Source organism: Micromesistius poutassou (assembly GCF_964030765.1).
Source record: "Micromesistius poutassou genome assembly, chromosome: 19".
In the NCBI taxonomy this organism is placed as follows: domain Eukaryota; kingdom Metazoa; phylum Chordata; class Actinopteri; order Gadiformes; family Gadidae; genus Micromesistius; species Micromesistius poutassou.
Genome location: NC_140289.1, coordinates 3,916,642 through 3,932,333, shown reverse-complemented (window position 1 = coordinate 3,932,333; position 15,692 = coordinate 3,916,642). Strand labels below are relative to the sequence as shown.

General features: G+C 44.9%; 1 protein-coding gene across 1 annotated transcript in view; it reads left to right on the top strand.

Annotated features, from left to right (window-relative positions):
- Positions 1–15,692, top strand: part of itsn2a (intersectin 2a) — a 41,361-nt gene that overhangs the window by 2,416 nt on the left and 23,253 nt on the right. The window contains exons 2-7 of the mRNA XM_084483925.1: positions 3,544–3,613; positions 8,953–9,045; positions 9,399–9,462; positions 10,360–10,535; positions 11,040–11,270; positions 13,154–13,247. Of these exons, the coding sequence (XP_084340051.1) occupies positions 3,607–3,613; positions 8,953–9,045; positions 9,399–9,462; positions 10,360–10,535; positions 11,040–11,270; positions 13,154–13,247 (665 nt within the window). The 5' untranslated portion in view covers positions 3,544–3,606. The remainder of the gene's footprint in view (positions 1–3,543; positions 3,614–8,952; positions 9,046–9,398; positions 9,463–10,359; positions 10,536–11,039; positions 11,271–13,153; positions 13,248–15,692) is intronic.

The window sequence follows — 15,692 nt, the reverse complement described above, 5'->3', positions numbered from 1 at the left end:
TGGCTTTGGAGAGAAAGGATGGTGCAGAAAGGCTGTAAATGTTTACTTAGTATGGTGTGCAAACGCACACACACACATGCAAACGCAAGCACACACACACACACACACTTTCACAGATCTCTTTCGCCAGCCATGTGGCAAAAGTGTTTATTATGCTATTATGTTTTGTGGCTCTGTGAATCAAAATGAAATAATTTTCACATTGTAATTCGCTTTTGCTGATCAAAACTAATGATGATGAAAGTTGTTGTTAATGAAAATTGTTGTTAATGAATGCAATTGTTAATAAAAGTAGATGAAAAAGGGGCTTGAAAATGTATGATAGTATGATTAACCTCAGTTGGATCATCCAACTTGTGTTCATGAATGTTTAGAGATAATATATACAAAAAGATATTAAAATAAAACATTATCATGATAACAAATTCCTCCCTCTGCTCCAGGGGCCAATTAAATCTTTCTAGAGTCAACCAATGAGTGGCTTACATCTTCCTGCTGGAACATTCAAAGTACGACATACAACTATATATGTTCATCACAATGTTAAGTTTATTTAAATAATAGATGTTCTATTTTGTTCTGCTTATCTGTCCCATGCTTATTTATTCTAAGATCACTCAAACATGCTAGTTCCCACGGGTATGAGACTATGCATGCAGAAATAGTTTGTGGCTTTGTTTTTGTACGGTTGTGGTCTTTGGATGTCACTATCGTTTGGCTATGTTGATGTCTATCACTCATTTGTGTGTGTGTGTGTGTGTGTGTGTGTGTGTATGTGCGTGCACGTGCATGCACATTGTTATCACAAAAAGCTATGCGTACGCACAAACGCACGTGAACACACAAATGCTCCAGAGAGACGTTCATGGCTGTTAAGTAATTGGCAGTGTCGGAATGTGCACAGAATGATTTATACAACAACAGTCTCACTTTGACTCCAAGGAATCCAATGAGAATCCAAGAGAGGGGAGAGGGGCGAGAGAGAGAGAGAGAGAGAGAGAGAGAGAGGCAGGGAGGCAGAGAAGGCTGTCTAATGATAAAGCAATAGTGTAACGAGAACTGACGGAGAAAGAGAGAGCCTTGAGCTCCAGAAGTCATATCAGAACAGAGTATGTATATATATATATATATATATATATATATATATATATATATATATATATATAAGCCTATTGGGCAAGTGCACAGGAGGAAGGAATTAGGAATTAAAGATTGGCAGTGGGGGTCAGGTGAGGAAAGCGATTGACAGGGTTCGGGGGGTGGGTGTGTGGGGGGTGTCTGAAGCAGTGATCTGGAGCAGCAGGGTGGAGATTGCATGGACCGCAGCACAGAGCCAGGTTCTCTGTCTGTGTGGGTCTGTCTCGAGAGCGTGGTGAGGGTGAGCTGCTGTCTGAGAATGGGAACAATGGGGTGATGACTGGGGCTCTGTGTGAGGGGATTGGAGAAAATGATTGGATATAAAGGCAGTCTGATAAATGAACAGAGGGGTGGTGGAGAAGAGAAGGGAAGATTGACAGCCACAGGATTCGTGGCGAGTAACATTGTGATAGATTTGGAATCCAATTCTTTTTATTGGCCTTGTGTCTTGGCTGCGTTACTGTAGAGTGGTCCAATTTTCTGGCGTAACTTTCCAGTCGTGAGTGAAACATGAAATGTTTCCTTCTTACTAGGTATGGGTCAGAATATTCGATAATTCGTTCCTGAGGGTCAAAGTCGATTTTTAACATTTGGACCGTTAACATTTTTTCCCATTCAAATAAACAAGAATTAACAGACAGAACTAATGTTGGTTCTGTAGCACTATTAGTTTTTTTTATTATTATTATTAATCATGTACAGAAAAACAATATACACAATACACAAGCATAAATATTAATACATATATATGCATACAACACAAACATGATCGCTGTTAAAGTTTGTTGTTTTGCGGTTAAGATATTAAGTGATTTCTTGCAGATGATCCATGGCTGCCTTTGTGAATGTCGGCACACATCGAATAATCGATTATTCGTTCATACCACCCACTGATTGTTCAACCATGAAAAATTTGAGTTATTCACATCCGTACTTCTTACCTGCTAGCACACTGTATCCTCTGTGCGCATACATTGTTCTCCGGTGTTTTCATTTGTAGCGGATGCTGTCACATGATCAGTATCAGTTTCACTATAACAGTAAGTGGACAAAAAAATACACGATACATACTTTTGTCAATGAAGTCAGAGAAATAATAAATAATAATAATGAAGAATGGAATATGAGAAGCCAAAGGGCAAACGCATGAAAGACAAAGGGATGTAATTAACACAGGGTACAATCTGCAAGTATGCAATAAAATGAATGATGGGTGAGCTGGAGTTTCACTGTATGGGTGCTTATATTCCCACGTATGGCGAAATGCTGAAACTTCAATTGTACAAACATGCAGGGGTTGTAAAAACCATCACACATTTTCATTCTCTGCCTCAACTAAATGTATTGCATTCTCTGCTTCCCTTTCATCCCCTCTGTGTTTTCCTCTTGGGGGGGGGGGGGGGGGGGGGGTTGTTGGAGGTCTCGCTGAAATTCTACGCAGTGATTCCGAGGACCAGGTGTGTCTTCAGATTCTGATGGATTAATCACATGCAAATGAGGATCAATTTGGGATCACTGCGACCGTGTTACTGAAAAGACGCAGAGTGAGGTGGGGGTGGACTTTATGTCTCTCGCTACCTCATGTGTGCACACACAGTTACAGTGTTTTTCTTTTCGGCTTTTTAAAAGTGTTATTGTTGTGAGATATTTGGGCATTTTGTTTATGTGACTGGCTTTGGTGATATATGACAAACCCAGGGTGTGTGTGTGCGTCTGTGTGTGTGCGTGCGCGTGCATTCAGGCATCCTGCACCTTATCAGTTGAATAACTGTGCTCTGTAACTGTGTTTCCATTTCGCGGTACCATGTTACTTTTGGAGAGGACACATCGCTGTACTCGTGCCAGTAATACAATAAGGGGACCAAAACAAAGAAATTAGAGTTCAGCAGTGGCTTATTATGAATGTGTACTAAAACCTACTTTATCTAAAGTCTGCATGCTGGGATTGTAATCCCCCTCGCTCCCACCCCTAAATGTCTCCCTCTATCTCTCTCCCCCTATCTCCCTCGCTCCCTGTCTCTCTGAGTCTCTCGCTCCCTGAGCTATAAGCCACTCACTGTGTCCTCCGTGCGTTGTCATTAGAGGGTGAGGCGGTGATCTTTCTTTTTTTATCCCTCGCTCTCACTCATTTTATTACTTCTCCATTCTCATTTGCCCTCACCCGTAGCCAATGACACACACGTACAGACGCGCACACACACACACACACACACACACACACACACACACACACACACACACACACACACACACACACACACACACACACACACACACACACACACACACACACACTGCTCTCACCACTTGATTCGTGTGTACAATCATACTCTCTGTTTCCACTGAGGCGCACACTCACTCCCTCTCTCCACCTCTCTCTCCCTCTCCCCGCCCCCCTCTCTGCAGATGTCTGATTGGTCGCCAGCTGACTAGGGGACCGTCCTCTGCCCGAGCCCTCCACCTGCAGCCATGAATGGTAAGAACACCGCTCTGTCTGTCTCTGTGTGTGTGTGTGTTTGTGAGAGAGAGGGAGGGACAGTGTGTGTGTGTGGGTGAGAGAGCAAGAGAGAGAGTGTGTGTGTGTGTGTGTGTGTGTGTGTGTGTGTGTGTGTGTGTGTGTGTGTGTGTGTGTGTGTGTGTGTGTGTGTGTGTGTGTGTGTGTGTGTGTGTGTGTGTGTGTGTGTGTGTGTGTGTGTGTGTGTGTGTGTGAGAGATGAGAAAGAGACAGTGCGTGTGTGGGAGAGGAAAAGACTGTGTGTGTGAGAGAGAGTGTGTGTGTTTGTGTGTGTGTGTGTGTCTTGGAGACTGTGTGTGTGTGTGTGTGTGTGAGTGTGAGAGAGAGACAGTGTGTGTGCATGCGTGTGTTTGTCAGGGGTACCTTAACCTGCTGACACGGTGGTTCTGTTGCCTTGCTCTTTAGAGAGAAACTAAAAAGTGTAAGAATTGACAGCTGGAGAAAGTTAGTATGAAAAAAGAAATTGTCGACCTGTGTGTGTGTGTGTGTGTGTGTGTGTGTGTGTGTGTGTGTGTGGTCCACCCACTGGTGAGATCTGCAGCGTAGCGAAGAAACCACTGTTTCCTTGCTCTGTGTGTAGATACCAAAATAGATACCAATACCAAAATCAATTTAATCAAATGAGCAAAGTAACAAAAATAAGAGCAAGGTAAAAGAAATAAGTGTGTGTGTGTGTGTGTGTGTGTGTGTGTGTGTGTGTGTGTGTGTGTGTGTGTGTGTGTGTGTGTGTGTGTGTGTGTGTGTGTGTGTGTGTGTGTGTGTGTGTGTGTGTGTGTGTGCGCGCGCACGTGTGCACGCAGCTGCACCACTCCTGGGTGATCTGTCTTGTTTGTCCTTCTGCAAGGCCGATGCAGACACTTCTTCAATTGTGTGTGGGTGTGCGCGTGTGTTAGTGCACTTGAGTTAATCCTCTTGTCTGTTGGCTTTTGATGAGAGAACAGTAGCTATCGCACAGCCTATCCCAGCCCTCCTTGGGGAAACGCCAGCCGTGCTTGTGCATGCACGGGTGCGTTGATGACACATTAACACACATATATGGACACGACACATGCGTGTCATTCCTAATGAGCACACCTTCTTCCACGTACCCCAGCTTGGCACGGTGTAGCTGCTCGACTTGGGAGGTCATGAGGGATGTACTGTGGTGGGCCAAAGTCGTATAATGTCCATTAAACGTATGGGACGGGGGGGGGGGGCGCCGAGTAGCTCTTTGTATATTCATGTTGTTTGCGGCCATAGAAACGATTCTAAACAGCGCAGTGAAACATGGTGGAGTTAACCACCTGCTACCGCCCCCAGGCCGAAGCGCAAGGATTCTGCAGCAGCCGGAGTAAATGAGGTTTGTTAAGGATCCGTCTGTGGGCTTAAATACACAGGGCTCTGTGCACACCGGAGTCTATCGCTATTAAAAGGGGGGAGCTTGTGTTGTGCAGAGGCCCCGGAGGAAGGGGGTTTGAAATACACCCGTCTGAAGCGCGGCCACCTTGTCTTAGCGGGCTGGAGTGTTTGATATGTAAATAATTACAGGGCGGGATTAAGGTTTCAAACTCGGAGGACTTGGCACGACCGCCTGTAGGATCTAAGGGATCTAGAGGTGTTTGTGTGACACACACAACACATTTATTGTATTTAGTTGTATTAGGCCGATAGCCCATTATAAAATAATATTATAGAGAGACATGGCCTATTTGAGATGGAGATATTTCCTGTATATCGTTTGCTTCACAGACACAATTAAATGGTTTTGCCCTTGATCTCCTTCTAACCACTGGGAAATCAGTTTGACGTTCGATCGGCCTATTTGCAGATTTTATTTGCTACCTATTCTCTCTTGAGATGTGAGCCGGTTTATTTCAGATCACTCTTGTTTTAAAGAGTACACATGACATTGGACAATGTTTCACCCGAGTGTCACAAACAATGTGAAGGAAAAAACCTGTTGAATATTCATATCAGTGATACAATGGTGAGAAATACTGAGTAATATCCAGTCTTTCGAGCAAGAACAATTTGAAAGAATCTTACTCTTTTCAACAAGCGATTTTTTTGTTTTGCAAGCGGATATCGTCCCCACATTAATCACCGCGGCGCGCTTCTGTCCGTGTCATTGTCCCTCGCGTGCGCGCGTTATCAATGCCCCGGTAGTCTCACGGCTTGAAGCTGCATGGCGCGGTTTTTTTTGGTCCTGCGAGACGTTGTATGCACAATTGAGGCGGATCAGCACTGTGTAACACTTTGACAACCGGAACCCGCTAGAGAAGAGATAAAGCAGACTGGAAATCTCCCTGAAGAGAGCCAGGGGCTCAGCAGACAACCTGACAAATATTCACACTTTTTTTCTTTTGGTGGAAATCTATTTACAGTTGTGTGGGGGACCGACTTTATCCTTTCCGTCTGTCTGTTGAATCTGTATGTCTGCGATTAAAACGATCAAACCCCTTTTAGTTGCGGCTGAGGGATTTCCTTCTTCACCGGCCATGTAAGCAATTATATTAGCATGGGTCCTATTACATTTGGTTTGTGCTAATGTGAAGAATGAATGTAGGCAGCTAGTGTTATTAGCCTTGCTGCTGGAATAAACAAAACATCAATCTCCCTGTAATACCTTTTTGTGATTATGTTTGATTCACAGCGGTGTGAATCACCGCTTCTCCTCTTCCCAGAAAGATTCAGAATATCTCTTCCAGTCGCTCTCCCATTTTTATTTAGTTATTTCATGTACCACAGACTCACGGCCTCCCTGTATCACAATATATAATAATGATTATGATGAGGATCACAATAGAAACAGCAAAAAATACTTTTTTTGTATTCATATTTATATTGGTGTTGTACTATTTTGGCTGTTATCCAAAATCACTTTTTTATTAGTCATTAGTTATCGGGTCGGGGACCTGCTCAAGTATTACTGCTGCTGACCTTGGGTTTCAAACTCCAGCACCTCCTGTCTGGGAGTCCGACACCGTAACCCCCATACATCCTGCCTCCCCCAGTATAAGTATTGAACCTGGCAGCTCTTCCTCCTGGCTTTAATCATCTTTTGACATATTTTCCCCATCTAGACAGTCCTTGTGAAAGCCGCCAGCCTTAACCTATCCCATGGACACACATATATCATGCTACAGGGTATATAGCCCTGTGTGTAGTGGGCTATATGTGTGCGGCTGTACTGTATGCCATCGGTCCCATCGGCACTGTGCTCAATAGCGCTTCTGGCTCAATGACAGTCACTTCGAAACGAGACATTAAAAAAACTCAAATGGGAGGGACAATGGGAGTTAAATTCACTCCGTTCCGTGAGATGAATTATATACCCTTCCCCCCTCCCCGCCTTCCTGGGTGTTTGGTTTTTGCTGACTCCGCCGGAAACTAGGTCAGGTAGCTAGCTGTGAGCTAGCTCGCTCCCGCCATTGTCGAGGGACATGGTGTATCCTGGAGCAGGTGTTGTTGCCGTTGTCATCGTCTGGAGGGTTGGAAGGTGTGACGTTGTTGAGCTGTTGAATCCCACTCCACGGTAGATTTGTTGGCCAACAAATGCACACCTCTCTCAGGTGAACAACCTCTGTTACTGACTAATGCAAATGCTTAATATCCAATACTCTCCTTAATAGTGTCCATTTCCACACAAAAAACACACCACACACATTTTGTGTGTGTGTGTGTGTACGCGTGTACGTGCATGGTCCGCGTGCGCTAGTGTGAGAATGTCTGTGTGTGTGGTCAGCAGAGAGAGCTGCTTGGGTATTCAGGGCATCAGTTGGGGTGTTTCCTCTTGGGTAGAGTGGTATTTCCTGTACAGGGTGAATAAATTACAGCCTGGATGCTAGCACTGCTTCACCAAACCCAGAGTCCAATCCTCAAACCGATCCCAGAAAGTCCTTCTGACACTCTCTTCAATTTGTTCTCCAACTGTCAATTTGTTTCACCTTGGTCCTTTTTTTTTTTTGTATAGTAGGAGATTTCACTCCGACGTTTTCTCTTCCCTGTCTTTTCCTCCCTTTTCCTCCCTTTTCTGAGCTGTTTCTACTATTATCTTGTAACTAGGAGGGTTATTTTTGTTAAAACTTTTCAGGGATCTGGACCAGAGGGTGTTGTTATGGTAACCCACATTGCCGTCGTCCGGGCCTGTCAGCTAGCTCATACGTGGGAGAGCGGAGGAGTGCGTTAGCACGTATGAAGGGGGAAAGTCTTGCAAAGACTAAAGTCCCTGTGTTCTGGGTCCAATGTTTGTCATAAGTCATACCGAGTACGATATAAAACAAATATCCCGCTTCACTCTCACGACACAGCCGCCTACGTTCCATTGTGTTCACTTCCGTGTGTCCCCGGGGCGCTGTGAAGGCGGAGGGTCCGGTGTGGACGAGGCTGTCTGAAGACCCCTCGATCAAACTCTGCACTCCACCGCTCCATTTAAACTGTCAGAGTCTGTTAACCGCTTCTTCAACCACCGCACTCGGCTGAATCCATCACCTATCGGCAACTCCATTTCCAGCGTGCTCCCACTGCCCATTGGGTACCCTGTGCTTGAATGAAAACCTTAAGTGAAAAAGAAAATCAAGACACAGGGAGGTCCGACGTCTGGTGTTTTCTAAAGGCTCGGGGGCAAGGTCTAAAGGGATGGAAAGGATGGTTGGTTTTGTTAGTTATCATTTTTAGAGTTTGGGTCTTTTTTCGTTCATCTATAAGCCAACAGAGCTGCCTCGGTTTTTGAATCCACTGGGGAAGGAAACCGAGGCAGCTCTGAGTTCATGGCTCTGAGAGTGATCTACTTCTTGCGGTACATATTTAATTCAGCACTCCCTCACCCCAGCTGAAGGGGTAGAGGGCTCTGAATGGAGGGTGTCTGCACATGAATAATAGTGGAAGACGAGGTTCCGAGTCGTTTGATATGAGTGATGATTCATTAAGGAGGGGAATTATTCTGGCTATTTGGAAGAGGGCAAAGGAAGTATAGAATTATAGTTGTTGCACCATTAGCATCCAGGGACTTTGAGGTCATTACATTACTTTTTTGTTTTAATGTTATCTCTCTCTCCCTCTGTCTCTCTGTCTCATTCCCACTCATCTGCCTCTCTCTCCCTATGATTCCTCTGCCTCTCTCTCCCTATGGTTCCTCTGCCTCTCTCTCCCCATGATTCCTCTGCCTCTCTCTCCCCATGATTTCTCTGCCTCTCTCCCTATGGTTCCTCTACCTCTCTCTCCCTATGGTTCCTCTACCTCTCTCTCCCTATGGTTCCTCTACCCCTCTCTATCAATCCCTCTCCCTACCACCTCCTCTGGTCTTCCTCCTTGTGCTCCAGGTGCAGCCTGTGTGTGGGCCATCACTCCAGAGGAGAGGGGCAAACATGACAAACAGTTTGACTCTCTGGCTCCCATCATGGGACATGTCTCGGGTAGGTCTTGGGGTCTAATCCCACTTCCACCCAGATAGTTCTTTCCTGTTTCCTTCATGCATCTATGCTTGATAAGATAAGATTTACTTTTTTATCATGATTATCTCAAAATTGTAATTATTACTCTCAGACAGGACATTGGGGGTATTGCAGCAGAAGTACAGAGCAATGATACAAATATATAAAGGAGATAATAGTGTGTCACGTAAAATCAAAATAGACTTTCAAAATGTATTTCATATTTCAAAATAATAATGCAGAATCATGTTCCATTGGTCCGACAAACAGAACTTGTTTTCAGCAGCATTTCTCACTTTTGTTCTCGTTTTCTATGTCTGTTTGTTTGTTTGCAGGGGAACAGGCCAGGAAGTTCTTCCTCCAGTCCGGCCTGCCGCCTCCTGTTCTGGCAGAGATCTGGTGAGGAGCTGGTGTCATGGTGTAATGTTCTGTTGAGTCATCGGAACAAACAACTATTGTTTGAGGAAGAGAAAAAAAAAAAAACAAGCGGGTCATTGGGTCCGACCGGGCCACGGTCGACCCACTAGGGGATTTCTGCCCCTAGAGGAGCCAATGAGACTCTCTTCTTTTGATGATGTTAGACTTCCTGTGCAGATCTCACTTCCTGTGCAGACTGCCCGGCTTCCAGCCCCAGTGTGTGTGTGTGTGTGTGTGTGTGTGTGTGTGTGTGTGTGTGTGTGTGTGTGTGTGTGTGTGTGTGTGTGTGTGTGTGTGTGTGTGTGTGTGTGTGTGTGCGCGTTTAGGAGCAGAGCCCCTAGCCTCTTGACGTCAGGATGTAGATGTGTGTGTGGGGTTCTGAGTATAAACACACCTCATTGGAGCAGGTCACCGGTTATAAACCAGGAAGCTCCCGCCCTAGTTTTGAAATATTACATAATGTATAATGGATCATGCCTGTCCACACTGTAATCCCTTGGGAGGTTAAAAAAAGTTTGGTGAAACAGCCTTTTGTGGCCTCGTAAATCTTAGATAAACTTCCTGGTGACCCAAAATATGTGGCGGATAAAGTCTTCGGTTTTCAAGAAACATGAATGTTTGTACATTTTAAATTTTTAATATTCAAATTGAAATGTCATGTTAGATGCGATCTTTCTCTCTCAATCTTACAACTTGAATTGACATCATGACTTGACATTTGTTATTGTCTAAATATAACCTGCTATACAAAGTGTTGTTTTATGCTACTTTTTGTGTTCTTCCCTAAAAAGGTAGACAAACTAGATGCCCAGGCACACACCGAATATAATCTAATAAAAAATATATAATATCGTCATGCTGTACTTTCCCACATTCCAGGGGCCTGGCTGACTTGGACTGTGATGGGAAGATGGATAGACTGGAGTTCTCCATTGCCATGAAGCTCATTAAATTGAAGCTTCAGGGGCGGGGCCTCCCCACCTCTCTGCCAATAGTCATGAAGCAGTCCCCAGTGGCCAACCCCGCCTCCATCATGACATCATCGTCGCGCTTCGGTGAGTGATGATGGATGATACGTGGGAAAAGGAAACTCCCGTCTCTCGACCCAACCCCCCCCCCCCTCACAGCATCTGTCTCAATATTCTGTGTTTTAGGACTTGTTGATTAACAGCGATGATTTAACACTTCTTAAGAAAGGATTTGTGGACTAATTTTTATGGTCATTTTATAATGACTTAATTCATACCGTAACACTATAACACACTACCACTGTGTATTCCCCTCCCTCTTTTCCCCTTCCTTACCTCCTTCTCCCTCCCTTCCTCCTTCACCCCCTCTCCGTTTCCCTGCTTTATCCTTCCTCCCTTCCTCCCCCCCTCCTTCACCCCCTCCCTGCTTCCTTCCTACATCCCCCTTTCCTCTTATCTCCCTCCCTCCCCCTTCTCCTCCTTCCCACCTCCCTTCCTCCTTCTCTCCCTCCCTCCTTACCCCCCTTTTCCCCCTTCCCTCCCCCCTTCCTCCTTCCCTCCCTCCCTCCCTCTTCCCTTCCCTTCTACCAGGGATGGGCTCCATGCCAAACCTCTCCCTCCTCATGCCGTCCATGCCCTCCATGTCCATCCTAACCCCCGTCCCGGTGCACCACCACCCCCTCATGCACCAGCCCGTCCCTGGGCAGCGCCCGATGCTGCACACCCCTATGACCCTCCCACTCATGTCCTCCCTGGGGAACGCCGGACTGCCCAACGGCCACGCCCACCTGCTCACACCCTCCCCTGTGCCCAGCAACACAGGTTGGTACTGTAAGCCGGTTGGTTCTGCAGCGGTTGAGACGATAGCTGATTGGTTCTGCAGCGGTTGAACCGTCAGCTGATTGGTTCTGCAGCGGTTGAGACGATAGATGATTGGTTCTGCAGCGGTTGAGACAATAGTGGATTGGTTCTGCTGCGGTTGAACCATTAGTGGATTGGTTCTACATAGGTTAAACTGTTTTGCATAGGAGTGTTACTATGGAGTCTCTTTGTTGAGTAGCCATGCCTCACCGTGCAACCGGCCTGCGCATCAAGATTTGGATGTGGAGAAGATGATTAAGATGTTTGGGATTTAAAACACGCAAGTCATTACGAGATGACATTACGAGTAATTTAATGTAATATTCTTTACCAATGAGCATTATCTCCAGTGGTCTTGACTAGCTAAACAGATCAGAGAGCAGAGCAAGGCACTAAAACCACCAGGGTTAGTGGTCCAATTCCCAATGGGGCTGCCCATGCTGAGAATGTATACAATCAAACCAAACGGCTTCTGTTTATTTCTCTGGCCCTTACCTCTGATGCTGGAGAGTCTTTGTTTCTCCCAACAATATGAAAACACTGAGCATGTCCAGGTGAAGAGCAGGCATGCTGTTTGAACGGGTCACTTCTCCCAGGCATCCCACCGTGTAGTGCATCCCCCATGATGTAGTGTTCTCCATATCTCGTGAGGATCTAGCTGCTAAATGATGTGATCCATCACCCGGCGTCTCAATGGATCGGCGGTGGATTCCTTGATGTGATTAATCGTTCGAAACTTCTGGGCACTTATTGGCCATAGACGGTGGGGTCCAATCACTGCTCGCTTTGTCATAATCCCCCCCACCTGCAGATAAGAGCTGGATATAAGCAGGGATGGCCGTTGAAATTCTAAGGGTGTATGCATGTGTAACACTCATCTTTCACTGTTTATCCCAACCTGACACTACGTGCCTGACACTACGTTTGTTCTTTACCTCTTTCTCAGGAGAATTTCTCTCTCTCTCTCTCTCTCTCGCTCTCGCTCTGCGCTGTAGTGTTTAAGACTCAGTCAATAACTTTGTGTGCTGTGACTGTGATAAGATTAGAAAACATAGGAGAGATAAGGGGTTGGACACACACTCCATTTTCCAAGGACACCTGTACTTTGTATGGCTGCCAACTAACACTAAAAGACAAGTGCGGTTGCTTTATCTGCGACTAAAGTTTATTATGCACAGTAGAATGAGTGCGTGTGGTCTTAATGACCACTTATTTATTTGTATTAGACTTGCTCACCCAGCACAATTGTCTGGATATCTCCAGGAAATTACAGATCTACCACACCAGCGAGCAAGTCCTTTAATATTTGTTTGTGTTTAAACATTTAAAAAAACAGGCTTACAGCGTTCTTCAAGTAATTTTATAAAGTATTTGAAGGTATGTTGAAGGTATCATAGTGATTTGATTTCAGAGAGCCGTATTTTCTATAGACCGTCAATTTGAAAAATGTTGCCTATGTTTTGTTTCTAGTTTCTTATATGTGGTCCCGAAGTTAATCACCGGTTGGAAATACCCATCTCCCTCAATTGCTGAAGGCTTTATACTATTTTATTATTTACTGGTCATTTACTGACCATTTATTGGTCACTTTTTACCAATAAATGTTTAAGTTACTTTGGATAACTTGTTTAAAACCTATAACACAGAGTAATTAGACTTGGGCTTCCAACATGAAATCCTTTGGCTGGGAATTAAACACCAGTAACCACCACACTGTCCTGTCTCCATATTACCTTTAACACTTTTAGACGGATATGCCTCTCAAATACTTCTGCCTACTTCCTGGTGTTTTGTGCTTCTGACTCCTACTTGGCCCTCCGGTCTGTCCTTCTCTCCCTCCACAGCACACCCCATGTCTGGCTTCTCCTCCCCCACAATGTTCTCTCCATCTACGGGCATGTCCCAGGCCAACTCCCTGCTCGACCTGGGCTCCAGCAGGTGAGGCCCAGGCTTCTGTTCTGGTTTACATAGCTTTGCGTTGTCATCTGCATCTTTATAGATATGTGAAATGCTAAGCATAGTCTTTGCTTATCTGTTAGTGTTCTGTGTTCCTTCATTTGCCATCTGGGGTGGATATAGTACGTCTGATAAGACTTAATGTTTACGGGAACTATTGTGACTGCAGTGTACCGTGGGCTCCAAAGCATGTTTGTAAAGCTAATTTTATCGAGTTTTCTTTTAAAGGGAGAAAATACTCTTTTTTTTGTATACAAATAGGTTCAAACTAATTCTAAGGGCTATTTGAGTGGGTTCTAAAAACAGTTCTCAACAAGTCAACTCTGCATGCATGATATCTGAAATCAGTTTTTGGATTCTGGGTACAATCCAAGTTGTACCCAGCATCCATTAAGTCCGATCCATAGAAATGAAATGTGGGGGTTGATATAATTGAATTGTACGGCTGCAGTTGCTACATGTTGTAAAAAATACCAAAAACTGTGGTGTTGGGCATATAACACACACGTTATCAAGAAGGATCCGAGCTCAGAAGAGACAATCGAAGCGTAGGCAGAGATGATAAAGCTTGATAACAGATGGAGCCGAATGCTAAAGCATTCTGTAAGAGGCTTTGTACAAAGCAACCAACATCACTGGAGCAACAGGGAGCTGTGATGACGTTCTTGCGTGGGGTGGTTGTGTTGCAGATATACGGTCCCCTTTGTTGGTTGCGAACAAACATGATCACGCCGTAGCTTGAGGGGGAAAGTGTTGTGTTGAAGGTGGAAGCGTCATAGAGGATGTTGGTAAACAGCTGGGATCCAAAATGGCCGCAGCACAGTTTGTATTTTAGACAGCTCTGCTGAATTTACTTTCCGATGGATTTTATCACAGGAAGACACATTTTAGACCTTTTATGTCAACTGATGTTAGGATCTCTCTTTACGCGAATGGTGTTAATGGCTGAGGATGTTGAAATCAATACATTCATGCAACTTTACTTATTTTAAATGTATTTTTGTGCCCTTCTGTGCGGAAAGCCTAAAATGAAGAACATCCACACAATGCTCTCCTTTTGATTAGAATAAAATGAGCTACAGGTTAAGATAGGATATCAATATATTTGTATTCTTCAACTTAATTATTAACTATAGTATCTTGGCAAACTTTGTGGAACCGAATACACTACAGGATAGGACAGGATATCAATATATATATTTTTATTTTTGTACTTCATTTTAGGAATTGTATCTTGTCCTATGAATCTTGATCTTTGGTGGCATGCAATGCCGTGCAGAAGTGAGCGATGACTGTAATCAGAGAATGAAATAGCACCCATCCACCGACACCCTGGAGGTGACACTTTGTTCTGTGTCATAAAAAGAACAGGGACAACACACACACACACACACACACAGACACACACACACACACACACACACACACACACCCGCAGGTGTCTACACTGTTGGAGACCCATTGTCTCGGCTTGGCTATTGTTTCCTCATAAACAGCAAAAAAGAAGAATGACTGAAACAAATAAGGGTTTGGTTGCAGCCCTATGGTCATGGCCGTGATATACACACAGACATAGACCCACACACCGGACCCAAAGGTCGGAGTGAAGGTTCTCTTTTGCCAGAAATCCCCCTGCTCCCTCGGGGTGTAGGGAGGAGTTGGGTGGTGCTGATGGAGATTTTCCACCCTGCCGTTATGACCGCAGAGAAAGAATAAAAGAAGAGATCACATTCATACTAATGATGGCCGTCAACTTATGACCCGGCCATTTCTATAGAAACGCTCTTTTATTGTTTTTAAAGTGAAACAAAGTGAACAGCGCCGTCTTGTTTCATAGAAGTATATCTTCCTGCCTCTCTCTATCTGCTTCCTCTACGTCTCTAATTAAGGAGCCGAGCAATAACACCTGGGAGTCTCTGATCAATTAGTGGCTTTAAGTCGACCGGCCCATACCACTCCTATGTTATTGCTGTATTACAAGCATGTATCGTTATGAGTATTAGGGTTGGCTTTCAGAGCGAGAGAGAGGGGCGAGGTGTCTCGTGTGTGTGTGGCGATGATTACGGCGGGGGTCATTTAGCATATCCTCAAGTCAGAAGCTACTGGAAAGTTATTTCAGATGGTTAAGGAGCGGGTAGGGGTTAGATCTTGTTAAAGGATGCCTATAGGGGAACTGTTGACTTTGGGGTTTGAACCAAGAATGTTTTGGCTCTTTGAGGTTATGGAAATTGCTGCCACATTTAATGGTCCTCTAGGTGATATTTGATAATTAGAAAAGTTTTAAAAAAAAGCAAGAATTTATTGCTGCTAGCACCCCCCTGCTAGCACCACCGCTAGCACCACCGTTAGCACCACTGCTAGCATCAACTCTAGCACCACCACCCGCTAGCACCACTGCTAGCATCACCGCTAGCACCACCGCTAGCA